Source organism: Neopsephotus bourkii, unplaced genomic scaffold (genome assembly GCF_033783945.1).
Source record: "Neopsephotus bourkii isolate Nb327-2 ecotype Australia unplaced genomic scaffold, CSIRO-AGI_Nbou_v1 NB_855, whole genome shotgun sequence".
NCBI lineage: Eukaryota > Metazoa > Chordata > Aves > Psittaciformes > Psittacidae > Neopsephotus > Neopsephotus bourkii.
Genome location: NW_026901351.1, coordinates 34,579 through 54,987, shown reverse-complemented (window position 1 = coordinate 54,987; position 20,409 = coordinate 34,579). Strand labels below are relative to the sequence as shown.

Below are 20,409 nucleotides of genomic sequence, written 5' to 3'. Positions count from 1 at the left end.
TACAAACTGCTTATAAATAAAAGTAAAATATGTCTTCTTTAAGGGAAATGCTGTCTAGATTTATCTGAGGGAGGTTCATGCCTAATGTATTAGCTGGAAAAGAGACCACACCCCTCTGTACTTATTATCCCTACTGTTATGAGATACTTAATCCCCATTAAGAGGTAGGAGGGAATGAGCCTGAGAAGGGAGCTAAATCCCTCTCTGCAAAGCAAAGAAAGGAAGACAAAGACAAAGCCTGGCTGAGTACGTGGGCTGTGTTGCTAATACATGTTTCACATGAGTTGAAAGATACCTGGACATGTTAATGGTAGAGGTGAGACAGAGTCATAGGACAGAGGAGGAAAAAAAGTGGAAAAGAGAGGAAAGCGGAATTAGTGAGTAAGATGGAATAATCAAGAAAGGGAATCATGAAAAATAATATGCGGTGATTTGTGTGTGCCTCTAGAGTTTAATTTAAAGGAGCCATTTTTTTTCTTTCAGGGAAATAAATGTCATGGAAATACAAGTTGGTACCTAACCCAGTTTAGGTATAAGCTTACCCTTCTACATTTTCACATCACTGAATTCCCGACACACATTAAATCCACCCTTGTGGGTGATGCTTTCTTATTAATCCCTTAAGATGGTGGATAGATGTAGTATTTTGCTGCGTGATAATGAATTTCTCAATTTGCAGGTGCATGAAGACACACTCATTGATTTGTTGTTCACATTCAATGTCCTTTCTGGAAAGCTGTGTAAGAAAACAAAATTATGGAATGCTGAGAAAATAAAGTATATACGTATAAAGTAAAAATAAAAGAAGGCACCAACTACAAGTACAAATGAATGCATATTAACTGTTTGTAGTACTTTTTGGAGCACGGGGTATTTTACAAATGCAGTGCATTTGCATTTCTATGTAACAGTGACACACCTAATGTGGCAGCTGCTAACCAAGCCCCCTGTGTAATGCATGACTTATGTATGTTTTGAGAGATCTTTCTAAAGAAAGATTTCAAAGCGAAGTGGTAAATGGATCACTGAGTACAGTGGTAGTTTTCAGATGTAGGACATAATACACATTTCCACAGAAAATGCTTTATATAGCCTGACTTAAACTCAGTGCTGCTAAGCAGTGTAATATCGGAAACTAGATTTCAACGTTCATTTTTCATGTTGTTAGTAATTATTTTCAAAAATAAGTAGTTAGTTATGCTGGGTTTTGGTTTGTTTGTTGTTTTGTGTTTTTTTTTAGAGCCATATTGGGTGGCGGAAAGAAGCAAAGCGACTGCTTCTTGTGATGACAGATCAAACTTCTCATCTGGCCCTTGATAGCAAATTAGCAGGGATCGTAATTCCCCATGATGGAAACTGTCATTTGAAAGATAATGTTTACATCAAAACTACAAGTATGGTAAGGTATATGTCATAGATTCTGCCTTCAGAGAAGCAGTGTAAAACTACATAAAAGGGGGGGTTATATTGCTGTCAAAGCATTGCTCTTATTTCAGTTATTAGAATAGTTATTTTTCTAGGTAGAGAAGTTGTGAAATGAAAAATCAATCACTTGGAACTATTGTCATTCTTTCTGTCTGTGATAAAGTATTTTGGAGTCTAAGAGAACAGCACCCAGCAGAGGAGGCTATGTTACTGGTTTTGGTGTGTTTTTTTTTATTTCCATCTAATTAACATTACACACATTTTGATAAAATGCATGTAGGAAATGCCCTGTGTGGTATTTTGCACAAGAAGAAGCTGGTAAAATGCAAGAATTGCACAGTGCTGCTGATACGACCAAGGTAGTGATCATGGTTTATGGTCACAGAGGCACAGTTGCATTGAATTTAAAGGCTTGGTAGGAGTAAAACAGAAGATGTACAGCAGCAGTGAGTTAATTCAAACTTAATAGACTAGAAAATATTCTTGTGCCGCAAAGCTTTGTGGCAGTAATGCAGCATTAAATACATTTAAATCTCATAGTATAAAGACAATGTGTGGTGATACATACCTGTGCAAAAATACTGTGGAAAATAATACTTTAGCAAATATTTTTTGCTTACAAAATAATTTCTTCAAGAATTTTTAAAGTAGTCATAAGTGATTGAAGAAATTATTTTTTTCCCTGAAATTTGTAATAGTTTTGGCTGTTTGCTTAAAAAATTATGAGTCATTTATGTAAGAAAAATGAATCACTACTTACTTGACATGTAATCATCAGAAAGCAGAATTATGGACTGTGTTATCTTTGAAGCACATTACAGTTTTATTCTAGCTGCATTTAGTTAAAGTATATGGCCTGTGTTCATCCCAAGCCAGCAACATGCTGGTGAAAGCAGCTGTGTGTAAATTAGACTTTACCTGAACTTAACCCCAGCACCCCAGCAACTGGTACTTCCAAGGATGATGGGGCAGCAGGAAGCAACTGCCATATGGTGTGTGATCATGACATTTTTGGAGGCTTTTGGGAATCAGTGGGTGTTCCAGGGCCTTGCTGAGTGGAGGAGGGAGCTGAGCGTGTGCTAACAGGAAAGTTGTTTGGATTTCAAATTGTCTGATGTTCTTGTATACATATACTCCCTCTGTCACCTCCTGGATATTCCCTCTCAGATGTCAGGATTATTTATTTTCCTCTAGCCAACCTGTTCAGTTTCAGTAGTTTCAGAACAAGTCAAATCAGGGCTACTTGATAATTAAATGAAATGTCATGGAAGGCTGACATTTAAAAAAAAAAAAATAGGTCATATGATTAATTTTTTGCCCTTTTCTCTTTATCAGTGCAATTTTGTTGTTCTGTGCAAAATTAAAGAGCCATCTGCAATCACATTTTCCTACCTTGGTTCTTAGCTTCTGAGTCTTGAGAACATTTCATTTTGGAATATTTTTGCTTCCTCCTTGTGCCAGTTAAGAGGACTTTCCTTTATTTATTTGCATAAGCTCAGCCTTTACATCAGAAATGTTTCCAGTCACTTCTCTTTCTAACTTTTGCTAAGCAGTCACACAGTGTCAGCAAAAAAAGCATAAGACAGGAAAGAAATCTAGTCCATTTTAATTAGATCTGTGCTTGGTTAACTCCCTTTCTGAAATATTTAACATCTGTATTAGTTATCTTCACAGCTTAACACAGTGGATTAAAATAATAAAGTGAATGATGTACTTGGAACAAGAAAGATGATACCAAGTACATTTGCCTGAGCTGTAGTGGGAAGAGATAAGGTAAAAACATATAAAGTGCAGCAAGCTTTTCACAGCAAGCAAAGTGAGGCTTCACAACCAACCAACAGTTTCTTATGTTATCCTTTCATAAGCTTAAGGTCCTTTCCAACCCTAACTATTCTATGATTCTATGAAATGAAAAAGATAAATGTCGGTCTGCTGATGTTTGTTTGGTTAGATTTTTTCTTAATATCCCTTCTAAAATTAAGAAAATTCTTCTTTCTAACTTGAAGTGAGACTTTAATGTACTGCTAAGCAAGCTGGACACTGTAGTGAGTTAGAGCTGACAAGTAGAATAAAGCTCAGCATTACCTGTAAGCAGACTAGGTAACTTAGAGAACCAGTACCTGCAACCCTTGCACATCTGTGCATATCATCTCTTGACTTCAGTAAGTTGCATCTGAGTAATTTTTGGTTTCATGAGCACGTGGAAAGTCATCTCTGATACTACTGATCCCAGAGCCCTGCTGTTAGTTGCCAAGATGTTGAGGGGCCCCTCTGCTGGAATTCAGGCATGTCAAGTCTCAGTTGTTAAGGAGAAAGACTGATTTAATTGACAACCATCTCATGATACTTTGACATTGCCCGTCCTTCACATGCTGACAGTGCACGTAGTATTAACAGAATGTCTGGATTCACTCTCCCTTGTCCTGGGACCACTTGGTGAGTCTGTCATCTGCTAGCCAGCTGCATGTGTCCTGTAGGGCTGTGCAGCACAATGGAGGCCCCACCACTGTGCTTTGTGGTCATGGAGAAGGAAGGAGGTCTTAGTACAAATTGCAAGCTTCTGAAAATGGCAGCAAAACCACTGCTGCTGCAATTCACCCACAACTACTGTGTAGTGGGAATGCATGCTCACCGGATCCCCATGTATGGCACACTCCCCAGAAGCTGGAAGGCAGTCTATTTATTGCTGCGTTACCTTCACTTATCTTAAAGAATATAATCTCTTACCAAAGGGTGGAAAAGTAGAGAGAGCTGTGGACCCTGGCTAAGATCAAGCCGCAGTAAGAAACTCCTTTGTTCTTTCTATACAAGGCTCATTATAATGGTGTGATACGATGGAAAATGAATTTTGCCTTGCTATCTCAGCTGTCTGCGCATTCAGATTACAGTTAGGAGACCAGTTGACTTGCAGGGTGCCTTGAGTAACAAGTGGTACTCTGGGGAGAAATGAATTGTACAGGGTAACTTGAGTATGGTTTTGTGAGAGAGAGACAATATGGAGCAGATGGTGAAAAATACCAGGAAGACTAAGACAGCAGAAGTATGTGGGGGGAAAGAGGTTGAAGGACCTGACATCAGTGGAGGTGTTCAGATGAAATCTTTGTAAGGCGAAGCATAGTTGAAGTCCCCAGTCACTTCTCTGTGTTTAGTCATGAATTTTAGGTATTGAATTTGCTTCTTGAGAAGTATTCACAGATGTGTGATAAGTAAGAAGTGATTTTCAGATACAGTTTGTTTTAGTGAACTGGAAATGGAGAGATCTCACATAGCCCAGTTGTGAGGTGTGCAAAGCCCACTGGGACCACAAACATCCTTGTGCTTCTGCAGATCTTGGATGAAAGCATAGGCACCTCTTGTTCTCAAATCCATGTCAGATCTCTCAATGAGAAGTTTAGAAAGGCAGGTCACTGGCACAGGACACACCATCATAGGTACCTCACCAAACAGAGCAATGTCATTACTGGGGAGAGACATGAAACTCATGCTACTGCCTTTAAGAACAAGTGTGGTTAAGAAAATGTAGTGGGTCATTGCAGTGAGGAGTGCAGGCATCATTCCTAAGGCAGGTCTTGGACATACAGAGGAGGAGAAAATTGTCAGCTCTAAGTAAGATATGTGCAGAATACTGACATTGCTAGAACGTGACCCTGTGGCTGCATTTAGTTAATGTGTCTGATCCATGGTGCCAAAATACATTTCTGAGAAACAAGATTACTCATTAATTACTCGCCTTGCTGTTCCCAAAAGCATACTTAATCTCAGTTTCCTTATGTTGTACTTTCTCCCTGAGTTTTTCACAAGAACCTACCTGTCATTACTAGGAATCTTGTTCTAGATGGATCAGGGACAACATCATATTTCTTAAGCATCAAACTCAAACCAATAAAATAGTACTATATGAGTTATTTCTCCCACTGTGCAACTTCCCCATATAGTTGGCAACAGTAAATGGCCTGTTACCATCTGTGTGATTCCCTAGTAACATTTTTTGTCATGATCTGTTTATTTGGTTTGTCCCACCATCTTTCATAAATAGGCCTAGCATTTCTCTGTACTTTTAGAAGTAAGGATTGGGTTGGTTTTGGAATCCTGCATTGTGTCCTATGCTAAATATAAGGCTTTTACCTACTAATCTGCAGTCTTCTCTTTTCTGGTATATTTTGCAGGAGCATCCATCCCTTGGCCAGCTCTCTGAAAAGTTGATTGACAATAACATCAATGTTATTTTTGCAGTTCAAGGAAGCCAGTTCCACTGGTATAAAGTAGGTTAGAAACCTGTTTTCTTTTTCCCATTTTACATCAGTCATATTAAAAATTAAAACTGTGCATAAATCATTGTATTTTTCATAGGATCTATTGCCTCTGTTGCCTGGTACTGTTGCAAGACAGATAGAATCACAAGCAGCAAATCTCAATGATTTGGTGGTAGAAGCCTATCAGGTATGACGAGAATGATAGCTTTGTATGCTGTATTTGTTCAGGGATTTTTACCTTTCATAGTCTAAAGCTGGAATTTCTAGGATCTTGACATCTATCTGAAGGCCATAAGGATAAGTTCCCTACTTTTCTGAATGTCCAGGTTGGTGGGTGACACTGTCCCACAATGGCTGTCAAATTCACAGGCTGTCAGGGTCTCAAAGCTAAGAGCTAGCGCTTTTTCCTTTCTAAGGGTACCTCTAAATAAGCTGTTTGGTTTTCTGCATCTGTTGCCATGTAACTTCAAAATAAATATCTGATATATTTGAATTTGATATCCCTTAGTTCGTAGACCAGGCACCACTGTCTAGGCACCGTATAAATGCAGTACAGAAAGATAGGCAGTATCAAGAGAGTTTTAAAGCATAATTCTTAGAACATGGATAACAGGTAGGAATTCATGAGGAGGCAGTTTGAGTTAACAGTGGATATTGTGGAAAGCACAAAGCAGGGTAATGACTTTGGGGTCTGAGGCATGGCAGTGTGGAAGACTTTTGATACAGCTTTGAGAGGGATCAATGGAAATGACTCTTGCCTGGAGTTCTCAACTGCAAGTAACAGTATGGGAAAGAGAACACAGTAATATGAGAAGAACATGAAGTCATTTTCCACAACTGACAGGGAATGGCAGCTTGAAAGTGGAAATTGGCATCCTGATAGTGAATGAAAGTCTGGTAAGAGTGGGCATAAACAGCTTTGAAAGTGAAGCCAAGTATGAATGCTGTTAAGGTATGCAAGGTACCAAACATGTGAGTTCCAACAGTTGAAAAATCAGTTACAAAGCTATATGCAAGGTGTCAACATGTATCGCATTATTTTTAAATTAGTTGAACATCAGAGGCTGAAATTATCCATTGTACTCTGTTAACCATCTAAATCAGACTATTTGCTTTCAGCAAATTAGCTATAATGAAAAGCCCAGTCCCATGTCTATTCCTAGTCAATAGAGTGGTTTTGTGCACATTTTTCTCACTGTCATGTTGGCAACATCATGCAGAAGGTAAAGACATTCAAAAGCAGAGGAGAAAATTGTGGAGATGTTCTCACTGGTACCGTACTTCATCTTACAAAATCAAGAAATGTCATTTTGAATATGGAGTTTTGCAGGAAAATGCTGGAAAAAAAAATTGAAGATCATAGTCCTTTTATATGCCACTTTTACACAGTATCCCAGTTTTTAGAGCACAATGGAGGGCAAACATACAAGGAGAGGAAACAAAAATTTACAAAACAAGGACTTAGTTCAGTGGAAGATTCTGTGGGACTTTCCTGCTCCAACCACCCCCAGTGTGCTCTTGCCTTATTTTCATTTTCTAGGAAGTGTCTTCCTTCCCATCCTAAACTTCATTGCATTCTATGCTTTGAGATTTTTATCATAGTTTAGGGGCTTCTAGTATACAAACACACAGCAAACAGGCTTGAATATTTTGCTTTCTTGAAAGCAAAGGTACTTACATAAGAAAATAAATTAAGTGTTGATGTTCAATGACAGTGGGCCTCTTGCATTCTTGTTCTGGGCAGGCAAACCTTAGGTTTTAGTTGTGGAAAACCCTAGCTGAAAATCCCTGGCTAAAAAGCCAAAGATGAGTCACTAATTTTCAAAAAGTTGCCAAGATAAACTTGTGTTCAGACCTGTGTAATTAAATTTCCAGTTGTAGCAGTAAAAGTGTCCTATTAAACTAATTTTTATACTAATACACCAGGAATTTTAATAATCTCTTTGTTCAGTTTTCAGCTCATACATTTGTACAGAGTTTTAATGAATTTTTAAAAGGTCAAGAAGCGATATTCCTTCTTGGAATGAAGTATGATTATAGAGTATGCAGTAAACACAAATTGCAAAGTAGCCAGCTTTTTCATTATTTTATATTTCAGAAAGCCTAATGGGAATCAACCAGTTGTTGACATGTATAGATCTACCTGACCCAAATAAATCAGTAAGAATAATCGCAATAAGCCTCTAGATCACCCTAAGGTTTGTTCAGAGAAAACTTTTCAAGACAGATGCAAAATATCAGATGTTTAGAAAATACCAAGTTAGTTAGGAACCTTTTCTGCTGGATAATAATAGTTGTATGTATGTTTACTGTTTTATTTTAAATGTGTGGCTAAAAGGCAGTATAGCCTCTCAGACAATAAACAGGTTTTGTTGCACATGGTTGTTACAATAGATTTTCAAATTGCAAAAAAATACAGTTTCAAAACCATTTTCAAAAAACTGAAAACATTTTTTATCTGGAAAACGTTATTTTCTTCATCAAAATTACCAGTTCACTGGTTCTGTATATTTGGAATGTAATCGGGTCTTTATATGGGAAACAATGCTTTAATTCATTCCTTTATTCACACAGAAAAGCTTTCTTCATTTTTAGTCAGTCATAGTACTTGGTATTAGTCACTGATGCACATTATATGTTGACATACAGTGCAACTAAAACTTGTTTTCTGGTTACAGAAACTAATCTCTGAAGTGAAAATTCAAGTGGATAACCAGATCCAAGGACTTGATTTTAATATCACTGCAATCTGTCCTGATGGAAGTAAAAAAACTGCCATGGAAGGATGCAAAAATGTGGGATATAATAAGGAAGTATGTCGATAGTTCTTGTTCAAGCAACTGAAATGCTTATTTTTCTGTTTGGTTGGGTTTCAGTGGTTTGAAATCTTCTAGGGATTTACTTAAACTGAAAATGGATTTATGTGGTTAATGACACAGACTATTATTCGCTGGTTTTATTTTTCCTGAATCTTATTTTAATTCTCACTAATCTTGTGGAACTAAGGCTCAAAGCTTTTCTTGAAAGCTAATGTCCATTAAAACTCTCCTCCTTTGTCCTCCATGGAGCACAGTGGCCATGTATGTTGTGATGAAATCTGTATGTAAAGATATTGAAAGATAATCACCTGATGGAAGATCAATGGAATTTGCATTCCTTGTGTTCTGTACTAGACACCACCTTTTCCTCTCCTTGCTTTAGTAGTCTTCATGCACAGTTAGGGTTGTGGATAATTGGTTTATTTTATAAATCAACTTAATAAAATTACTTATCCGCATTTGGATCAGTGCCATCTATTGAATGAAATGGATTGTAAAACTGGAGCATCATGCACCATGAAAATGAGGGGGACGATATCTGGCTAAGGTAAAGAACATAGTTTTCTTCCCAGAGCAACTTCTCTGTGCCTTGATATATTTATTTAATTCCTTGGACAAATAGAGTGATTCATTTTGCTTGCCAGGAAGAGGTTTGTGTTTCTGGAGAGTAGGGTCAAGGAGTTCTTTCCTTCTTCACATGTGCATACTTCTCGGTGCGATTTCATTTGTGTCTTTGTAAGTAAAAATAGCAAAACAAATCAGTAGATTAAATGTGTGCATATTAAATACGTTCATTTAGATGGATTTTATTCTCTTGTGAATTTTGTCTGCATGACTTGCTACTGATTGGCTTCTACAGTTTAAGGGAGATTTGGTGTGTTTTTCTTCTTAAGTCTTCTCCAGTGTTGTTCCCTGTGTGTGTCGTAAGAAATAAGGCTGGAATTTGTTCTGTTTAATGAAAAAGAAAATATTTATATCTGTTTCTTTTTAACAAAAAGCCAGGCCAGTTGATTGTAAAAGATTGCATGTGGTCCTAAACCTCAACTGCTGTTGAAAAGGAGCCACCCTCAAGAAATTAATTTATTTGAACCGTAAATCCTCCTTTCAGTATTTGTTTACAGGCAAAATACTTTTCCTTCATTTTCACATTGTTTGCATTGTCTGATCCTTCTTCCTTCCTTTTCTTACCAAAACACAAAGTGTGTTATATTCTGGAAGAATACTACGGCCTCTTCAGGGTGCAAAAGTGTTCATGGTGTTGCAATTACTTAGTCACAATGTGCTTAATCTTTCTGCTGCTGTGTTCAGACCCATCAAATTTCACAACTCAAGACATGATTTGCCCTTCCCTCCCATCTGCCTGTCATTCCTCCAGTATTGTGTTGTACACGAAGATGACGTTTTCTAGCAGGGCTCTGTGTTAAACTAAAAGCACATTCTCTAGCTGCAGCCTGTCCTCCTTGTGTGATATGCACCTGCTGTATGAATTCATTAATGCATAGACACACTTTTGTCCCAAACCCAAAGCCTACACCGAGAATGTAGGCAACTGAGGGGTTGTGTGTGTAGGGCTGCATTTGAGAAACAAGAAGAAAAGCAAGGGGTGAGACAAAGCCCAAGTCGCCCCTCGATACAACATTAAGCACAAGCTTCTGCACAGCATTCTTCTCCTGTTGTCCGTGTAGGCAGCCACAGCCCAGCTCACCACAAAGCCGCCATTGTCCCCAAGGCCTCAGCTGTTCTCGTGTGGGAGCACAGTGGGAGGGGCAGTCAGTGATGAGAAGTGAATGGCCTTAGTCTTTGTGGGTAGTTTCAACCTTGTATGTAATCTGTTTCTTAAGTTTTCTCTTTTTTTTACTTGGAAGTCTTTGTTCTTTGGTGCTAAGGAGTAGAGTTATTTGCTCCTCTTGAGTCTCCTTTCTCACTTCTTCCTCTTGGTTATATTTTCTCTGTGAGAAGGCAAGGAAGAGTTGTTTTACATCAGCAGGCTAATAGCCTTAGTGAGAATAACCTGTCATAAGTTCAGAAAAACCCCAATTTTGAAGTGCAAGATTGCTATCCAGTCAGAACCATAAAAGAGTTTTGGTAGTGAGGCAAACTCTGTGGCAGTCGTCTACTCACCAAAATTATTCAGAGTCCTGGAAAGCCACAGAGGCTGCTTATGCAGTGGGTACTGCTGGGGTGAGGACCTGGCGCATGGTTGTGATGGCCATGACACAGCCACAGTGTCATGGCCACATGGACACAGCCACATGGCCAGGACACTAGGTCCACGCTTGGTCTGCCCAGGACCACAGGAGCGGTAAGACTCTTTTGCATGATTCCCATTGCAGGAATTGGGAAAAATAAGCTGCTGCTAAGACATGAGCCATTTCTGGGTTTCGATAGGAGTAGATAGGGCCATGACAAAAAACTGTGGTTTCTATTTTCACAGACTATTTCTACAGCAAGAACATTCATTATAGATCCTTTTTATAAAGAGTATCTGTTTCTGTTTGTGTGTTGTCTTGCTCAATCCAGTCCCAGTTCTCATCTGAGTATTTCTAAAATATAGCAGAACATACACATTAAATAACAGGAGGATGATGATGGTAATTCTATTGCTATTTAACATGTATTAAACTTGTCTTTTGCAGCTGAGCTTTCTTAACATGAAAAGTAGATTGTTCTCAGTCTTACATTATTAGGAATTAAACTGTATTTGTGATGCCTATCATTACTAGTGTATCATATTTGACAAATGGCCACTGTGTATTTTGTCATTATTAGCTAGTGCACATTTGTATACAGTGTCAGATTCTGCTTTATTTATGTGTCAAAAAATTCATGCGATTTATAAGAAATAATAATGGTGTAAAATCCGTCTTTATTTCTTCTTAGGTACTTTTCAATATATCAGTTACAATGAAAGGATGTGATACAACTGGAGAAAGACAATATGCAATACTTAAACCTATTGGTTTCAATGAAACCGCCATTGTTAATGTGCAGAAAAGCTGTGCCTGTCAGTATAGAGACAGTGCAAGGCACAAAAGAGTATGGACTGATGAAACTTTTTCTGATGGCAAACAGTCCCCTTGCAGTGACAATAACTGTAGTTTTAATAGAGATACACTCCCTTCTGAGAGGTGCAGACGACACCAGGACCAGCCCATCTGCAGTGGTCAAGGAAATTGCATAGATGGAAAATGTTTCTGCTACAAAAACAAGCTAGGCAAGGTGTTTGGCAAGTACTGTGAAATGGATGACTTTTCCTGCCCATATCACCAGGGAAACTTATGTTCTGGTAAGATGCAGAGTTTATGTCTGGTGGTTTGTTTTTGTTTTGTTTTGTTTTGTTTTGTTTTCTGAAGGTTATGTATATGCTGCAGCTGAAAACAGTGATGTAATACTGTCAGGTGCTAGAACTCTGTGTGCAGGATTAGCGTGTGAAATGTCCTGAAAAGCCTGGTAGGAATTCTGGAATCCGGGGCTTTCTTTGCCACAGAATTATGCACTGTCTTCTAAACTTCAGCCCTGCTTTTTAGGGGATTTATTGAGTTATTTTTAAGTTTAGCTATTTTAAAATTTAAATCTCAAACTTCCTCGGAAAGTAACGATACTGATATCTTGGGTAAGATGGTAACATTATTCCAGAATGTAAGTTGATATATTTCAGCCTGGTGGGAATAGAAGTGCTAAGAGATTAGAAAGGAATCATAACTTCCAGATGAGGATCTGATTGTCTTACACCTGAAATCAGATTTGTGGCAGATACAGTGACACTTGATTCAAATAACAGATAAGTATGGTAAAACTGTTCAGAAAGGAGAGTGTAAGTGAAACATCAACAGGGAGAGTTGTTAGACATTCTTATTCTTTTTTGTGGCCTACTTTATGTTTTTTAAAGAAAACATGCAAATGAAAATTGTGTATGAACAAAATACAAAATATGTATTTCTAAGTTAGTGTTAGAAAGGAAAAATGGGATTAAATCAGTATCATTAATGTATCATTACTGGATTTTTTTTCCCCTCAGAAGTTATTAAACATTTTAAAATGCATACTGCTGTTCCGCATTCTTTTGTTTCACTGTATATTAACCAGTGATGAATTAAGGGACCAATTTTTTCATCCACAGTTGGATAAAATGAGAGTATTACTGTGGATTTCAGTAAAGTTACTTTGGTTTTGCTCTCCTGGTAACTGTGAACTTTACATAAAATGAAGAGAAATAATGTTACCTAATCCTTTAAAGACTTCATTGCAACAAAAAGTATTACATTTCATCTTTTCACTCTTCTTCCCAACCCAGGTTGCATATTTACTATCTTAGTCATAAGCAAACCTTCTAAATTTACAAGTTCCTAAAGCCTGAAATACGGTGCCCTGGTTGGCAGAGGAGCCAGGGAGATATTTGTATAAGAGTTGTTGGAAACTGTCACCTGTATGGAGTTCTGCTATAGGCTACCACAAGGGGAACCTGTTGCCCAGAGCAACATGGCTGGGCAGCATGCCTCTCTGTGGGATGCTTTCCAGTGCAAAGCATTGTTCTGCTATGTCCTGGGATACCTTTCTTCTCTCCATTTTGCCCTGCCCTGGCAAAAAATGGGGCAGCCTATACCTTGGCCTGGCTCCAGGCCAGATCCTGTCTGTTAGGTGGCACTATCTACAGCTGCTCTGTGGATCCTTGGAGCACAGGAAGGGCCATCACAGTCTGTGTGAAACTGAAATACTGCTGAGGTGTAGTTAAGGAGACCTCATGAAATTTCCTAGGCCTGCCAGTGCTTTATGTAATCTCTGTTTTTGTATTTCCTAAGGGTGCTCTCACATGCTGTAAAAATGTGGTTAAATGTTACCAGGTTAGTTATGCACCTGCCTAAATGTGCCACAACATGGAAAACGTGGATTTTACCCCAAAGTTCACACTGTTTTGCCTACAAAATTGTAAAGGCCACCAGAGGTTCTTACAGCCTTTGAGTCCTTGATGTTGTCTATTTTAAGTTCTTATTAAATAACCTACAGTTCATAAACACAGCATATCTACCTGTCCAGCTCAGTCATCTGTCCTTTAGCAAGGCAGAAACCAGTGCTGTCACACATGCTTCTGAAAAGGAAAAAACCCCAACCTGACATGTTCACGTGAACTTGATACTTCTTCCTCTACTGAATCTTTCTGTTTATTTGATTTGAATGGTTTCTTGCTAAAGAGAAGTTTGTTTAGTTTGGGTGAAGACCATTTTCCTGATCATTATGTAATTTTTTATCCTCACTGCTTTGATCCAGTGCAACAGGGAAAAATTTTAGTAAAAGGTTTTAAGGATGACATCAAGGTAGAAGCTTTTGCTCAAATTAACACCAAACAGCAACCATAAATATGTATCATGCTGGTTATTTCAGTCAAATCGTTAACTTAAAAATTAATTAGCAAGCCAAGGTCTAAATTAGCTCTGTTTAACGTAAAGCACCAACAATACAAATGTATGCATATAAAAATTGACTTCCTGTGTTTTCATGAAAGCATATGACTCAGGGCTATCTGCTGTTGTAGGTAATGGTGAATGTGAAGCCGGTAAATGCAAATGCTTCACTGGCTGGGAAGGTGACCGTTGCCAGTGCTCGTTACAATCAGCAAAGTACTGCCTCAATTCAAATGGCCAGATTTGCAGTGGAAGAGGAAAATGTGTATGTGGAAAGTGTGAGTGCACAGATCCAAGAAGCTTTGGCCGTTTGTGTGAATATTGTCCTACTTGTAACAAAGCCTGTGAAGAAAACTGGTAAGTTTCTTGTGCTAGACTTGATTTTTTAACTCTGAAGTGTTGAAACTAGAATTATTTCTGCTTGGCTAGATATGTGCTACATGTTTTAGATATTTAGTTTAGGAAATGGAAATAATTTATGCTTGTGTATTTTCTCTATGTAACCGAGGGGTTCACACTGGCAATTAAGAGAATTGCATGTCTGTATCAGTGTTCACCTGTCTGTGTCCTATTTTCAGCTTTCTGAAGTCAAAGGAGGTGTGTCCTATGACTATTGTTTTTTCATACTTTTATTAAATGATTGTTCTTCATATGAAATCTTATGGGCAGGAAATAAAGCCTGTGAATCTGGAGTTTTAAAATAGACAGTAGAACCAACTCTTGAATGCCACCAAGTGCAGTAGTTTCCAGATTTGTTTTTTGCACATTCCTTGTGCTTCTCAGATGAAAGAAGGATGTGTCAGTGTTGAACAAGCGCAGAGCTGGTCTTACACAGAGATCACCATTTTCTTACCCTTGTAAAAAAAAGGGAGAGTGTGAAGGTTGAAATGAGCAGTCCAAGGAGAAGAGAAGCTAAACTAAGCCCTCCAGTGGCTTTAAGCCAGCAACACTGAATGGTGGGCCATGTCTGAAAAGGTGAATGCTAAGACTTCACTGTATAAAATGTGTTTAGTCCTGCTGGCTTACACTTGTTCAAAGTCACTGTGAAATGTGTGCCTTTAATAAATTCAGAACATGGCATAGTCGGGGCTTTTGCAGGATACCTGGTGGTGTCCATCTTCAGCAAGGCTGTACAGTGAAGATGGTAGGTAAGACTGACAGCACTGGCTCACACTGTGCTGCTGCCCCTTGCACTGCCCAGCAGCGGGAACTTAGAAGGCTTTGTCTTAACATAGCATCCAGAAAAATACTAACAAAGCTGTGTTTCCTACACCTATCTCTACCTTTCAGTTCCAGCGTGCATCTCAATGATATTTCCCCTGGAAAACTCACATCTCAAAATGCAGAGCAGAGGCCAGATGAAGATGCCTCGAAGCATGTTTTACTTTGCAACTTCTGACTAGTTGTTTCAGAGAAGCATCACAGGGATAAAATGCTGAGAGAGGCATCGCATTTCAGAAATAAATAAATAAATGTTGCAGTGGTTTTAGTAACAGCAGGACAGCATTATGTGCAAGCAATACATCAGCCTGTTGATACCGTCTCTGTAAGGGGAGTGCAGAGAAAGACATAGGTTTTTAATCACATCTTTATTTTACAGGAATTGTGTTCAGTGCCATCATTCTAACAATGCATCCCAAGCAAAACCTGACCAGTGCACAACCTCATGCTCTTACCTGCTGCATTATATTGACCAAACTTCAGGTATGTAACATTTTCTAGGTAATTTCAGTGACATGATAATCCATTGGGATTAATAATAGAATTTACACTGAGTGTCTTTCAAAAGTGTGTTGTAGTATCGCAATAACAAAAGAAGAAAACAGGAAAAAGAGAAAAAATACCCATAGCTTTAGGGAAAGTAGAAGATAAATAATAACAGGAAATGTGATTGGCAAGCATTGCTAAATCAGATTTCCCAGCTCCTTGAGGAGTCACATCTAATAATAATGAATCCTGCTTGAGCAGTGCTTAAAGAAATATTTATAAAAATATGCTATGGTATATGTATATTTACTGCTTTGGATATGCTTACATTATTTGACATCACCAGAAATGAAGAAGAATGAAGTTGAACGCAAAATATTCAGTAATGCTTAAATATTCCTTTAAAGTATAAAATACTTTATAGTTATGAGGACTGTGAAAGAATACATTTTCTTTCATAAAATCTCTTAATCAGTACATGCTGCAACAAAAAAATGCAGGTTAATGATTACCTTTTGTCCCTTTACATAGTTGTACCTCTTTTTATCTTGTGAGGAAATTAACTGTGAATACTTTTCTCATAACTTCAGAATTAATTAATAGAGCTTACTGTGTGAAACCAGTGAGGAGAGCACTGGACAAAGATTCAATAAACCACATTTTCTCATATTTCACCAGTGATCTACACTCTAATCTTGTGAAGGTTAAACTGGCTTGGCACTGTATATCACTAACACTTCATCCTCTATTTCAGCTATAAACTCAGTGGTTTACAAAGAATTTATGGTGGTCAACACAATGAAGCCCAAGTCTCAGTTTCGTAGATTAAAGGAATAATAGTTCCACCATTTTTCTACAGCAGATCTTAATCAGAATTCCCTTTTTTTGATATGCCCACATTAAAAGCTTGTATATGGCAACTTTTCCCCTTCACTTAAGTTATTTTCCCTTAACTTTTATCAAGCTAGTATTACATTTATGGGACATTACTAAGCAGTGGTCAATATACCTGTTGTTTGAGGGATGTGCCTATTCCATACATTAGACTTTACACTTGTGTTTTCCTTTCATTGCAGAATGTTTCCCTGGACGAAGCTACTTTAGAGTCTTTTCCATAATCTTTATAGTTACTTTTCTGATTGGGTTGCTTGTTGTCCTTATCATCAGGCAAATAATTCTGCAGGGGAGTAGCAATAAAATTAAATCTTCAGCTGATTACAGAGTATCTGCAACAAAGAAGGTAATTGATTTCAGTATTCAGTAATCTTTTTCTTGCATATACAAGATAGCTAATCATTGACAAAAATTCTATCTTCTCCTTCAAGGATAAGATGTTTTTGCCTACTGTTTGCACAAGAACAGTAACATACAGACGTGACAAACCAGAAGAAATAAATATCAACATCAGCAAGTTACGATTAAATGAAACTTTCAAGTGTGAATTCTGAAGACAGTGTGTTTTCTGCAAATGTCTGTTTCCATCACACAACTTTTTTAAAGTTAACTTCTGTACTCTGTCAGAGTTGTGACTGTTGCCATATGGTTTTGTGTCCTGCGATGCTGAATACTGTAACAAAGTCACATGTAAGCATATTCACATAATGTGACTATGTTTAAAACTATAGCTGCTGTATTTTTTTAATGGTTTATTTTTTCGGAAAGAGAAATGTGCATTACTACTGTTCAGGAACATTAGTTTGATGTAGCACTTTAGCATATTCTAATTTATTTAGTTTTGGCCTAGAATGTAGATATGAACTGGCCTGACAAATCACTGATCTCACTCTATATGTAGCTAGTAGTGTTGAGCTCTGTGGGAATGGGCAAAAGCTGTGACTGAAATATTAACATTGCTGTGTAGTATAGCAATAGATGAAATTATTCAAATGCTCTTAAATAGATTAAATGGTACTTTTATAGTTCTCTCAGTTGACAAATTCTACTGATTTGTCCGCTTTAGCCTCTTAGCATTCCCTGATTACTTAATAAAAATAATTGAATGAGTTACTGGTGTGGGTGTACAGTTGTGTGTGTACACACACACGCATACACACACACAGAGGTAAATTATATATAAAGTTTTTTATATGTACGATGTCACTTAAACATAATTTATATCTGGGAAAGAGTGATTTTTAGCTTTTTTACTTGTTTCAACATAAACACTTTTATACAAATTTTAAGGTATTTGGAAACTGAGTGGCTACAGAAAGTGAGAGTTCTTCTGTCCAACAGTGATGATAGTGCACGTGATGATCACTGCCAGCTGACTTCAGCTCTGGAGACAGCAGCATTTCCATTGCAAATAGATAAATTACACCAGAGCTGTGCTTGTTTGCTAGCTACATGTCAGTGTTTTGCTAAATGAAGGCTTTGTTCTTTTTTGTATGATGTCTGATTTTACACATGTGCTATTCTTTCTATGTAAATTCGTGGACAGAATTAGTTTTTGTGAATTCTGATGTAACCACTTCCATTTTTGTGACTATTTATTTGTGACATAAGAAATGCGTCCAGTGTGATGTGGAAAAAACCTGCAATTTGGAAGGAGGTGGAGAAAACAGGAGTCTTTTTTTTCTCAAGAGAGCACATTAAATGACTTCATAAATGTGGGATCAGATTCTGCCTTCAGAAATGGGCAAATCTCTTCTAAACACAGTGGGACCAATATAAGCTTATCTGAAAGCAGAATTTGATCTACATGGTCCAGCAGAAGCATTTTCTTACACCTGAAACTGGCTACAGTGGTAGAAGATGAGTTATTGTTATAAGCTAGTTGGAAGAGTCAGCCTGATTTACTAACTTTATGCTGCCAAACCCTATTCAAGTTCTAATGCACTAAAATCTTGCTGGCAAAAAGGAAAATCATCTCAGAAGACAGTATGCAGTGTATCATTTTAGCAATGTACTTGTCATAGATAAGAATTACAGAAACAAAGCAGGACCAATTTGTATGCAGCTTGTAGAGATTAGTATATATTCCTATTTCTTATTCTGTATTTCTTCTGTAAATTCACACTGAAAGCTGAGGAGTATACATGTGAAAGGAAGGCAGGACACAGACCAAATAAGTGCTGTGCGAGTATTCATGCTTTCTTGGATCATGCATGAAGTGGAATTGAGAAATATAATATAGAGCCAATGGGCCTGACATTAAATGGACATAAAATCTTAAATCTTAGGGACTGTTGTTTTTTTTTTTAAGTGTAAACTGGACTATTTATTGTACTAAAGCAGTCTTCAAAGTAGTCCCTGAGCTTTCTAACAAACAGGTAAAAGTGTCTCTTGTTCAAGAAAAGGGTTTTTCTTACACTGACCCTGATTTTAGTGACAGCTTAATTGTAATATACTTATTATAGATTAATTCTGTAATCTATCATGTATACCTTAAACTTTCATTTTCTTTTAGAATCTGTAGAACCATTTTCCTCCTTTGTAAATTAACAGATTCCAAACAATTTTTTTCAGTGGGATAAAGAAGATTGATAAAGGTTTTTACCTGCTATTGACCTTGTCACGATTCATTAATATTTTTTAGTAGGAAACACAGTTTGTGGTTATCAGTTTCACTTAATAGAAAAAAAAAACAACTGAAAGCTCAGTAGAGAATATCTGAGTATATAATGCAAGATGTGATTGTGTTCTTTAAACAATGTGGTAGTCTTCTTTGTAACAAATACAATTCCTCAGAATGTATTTCCCATAATGGCTTTTAAAGCATTTATCAAAGTGATAGCTAATATTTTTTCCTTAGAAATTACTTTTTGCTGTTAGAAGGTGTCAAGTTATATGGGTAGGGGCCAATGAATGTTCTTTGTGGAAGAAAGATTTCAGTTGTAACACCCATCTTCCAGATAACATCAAATAGATACTACTTTTCTTGTGTAGCACTTAGTTGGCATTGCAGTGCTGCCTGTGAAAGGGCACGGCCAGTATTTCCTTATCAGAGACCTGCCTGAATGTTTAAAATGCTTGGTCAAACAGAGCAGGCTTACAGGATGAATTGCACTGTAAACTGCTTGCTGTCCTGAGATTAAAAAAAAAAAGTAAGCTTTTTTTGCATCTCCCTCATGGTTTTGCTGTATTGTGGAGGAGGCCAGTGAAAATGAATAAGCTGCTGCTAATGTGACAGGTCAAGGCTTTTAGAAGGCCCACAAGGAGCTTATACAGAGCAGGATCCTTTGGAGGAGGCTTTGTTTCTAAGGATGGAATCTATCCATGAGAAACTCTGGCTTTGCTTAGTACTTGTTTCCTTCTGCCTTCGACCATGTTTTTCAGAATTGCTGCTGCAGGAGATGAATAGCCCAACAAAAGCCTCACTATTTAGGGAGCTGTGTTCCCTCAGCACATGACCTTAAATGAGAAAGCAGCCTGTAATTCACAAGGAATTTCCTCAGCAATTGCAGAAGGACTCTGCTTCCTATAGTGCTTAATATGGGAGATATTAAGGACTAATTAGTTCATATTCATTTTCAATTTATTGTGCGTCAAAGATGCTTATAAACTTGGGGGGGGGGGGGTATTTAACCTCAGAATAGAATGTTCCAAACTTCTTAAATAAAACTTCTTATACTGGGCTTCTTCAAAAAAAAAAAAAAAAATAATAATTCAAGTGCACGCCTATTCCCAAAAATACACCAGCAGATACTCTTGCATCTTATAATTGTTTCTGGGAGTTGTTTTTAGATTTGCTTCCACAAATGGAGCATGTGCATGATTCTTCAACAGCAGATTTGTTAATACCAAAATCCATATGTGTACTTTCCAAATTCTAATCCCATTTTTTTTACTTTTAACTGGTTATTT

At 37.5% G+C, this 20,409-nt stretch overlaps 1 protein-coding gene across 6 annotated transcripts in view; it reads left to right on the top strand.

Moving 5' to 3' along the window:
• ITGB8 (integrin subunit beta 8) overlaps positions 1-17,604 on the top strand; it is a 46,408-nt gene extending 28,804 nt beyond the window's left edge. For 5 of the 6 annotated variants that reach the window (XM_061356430.1, XM_061356428.1, XM_061356429.1 and 2 more), the window contains 9 exons: positions 1,241-1,399; positions 5,565-5,687; positions 5,776-5,865; positions 8,357-8,491; positions 11,378-11,783; positions 14,028-14,253; positions 15,497-15,600; positions 16,680-16,843; positions 16,929-17,604. In XM_061356430.1, coding sequence (XP_061212414.1) covers positions 1,241-1,399; positions 5,565-5,687; positions 5,776-5,865; positions 8,357-8,491; positions 11,378-11,783; positions 14,028-14,253; positions 15,497-15,600; positions 16,680-16,843; positions 16,929-17,051 — 1,530 coding nt within the window. In that variant the 3' untranslated portion in view covers positions 17,052-17,604. The remainder of the gene's footprint in view (positions 1-1,240; positions 1,400-5,564; positions 5,688-5,775; positions 5,866-8,356; positions 8,492-11,377; positions 11,784-14,027; positions 14,254-15,496; positions 15,601-16,679; positions 16,844-16,928) is intronic. The other variant, XM_061356427.1, reaches the window with a different exon arrangement.
• The last annotated feature ends 2,805 nt before the right edge of the window (positions 17,605-20,409 follow it).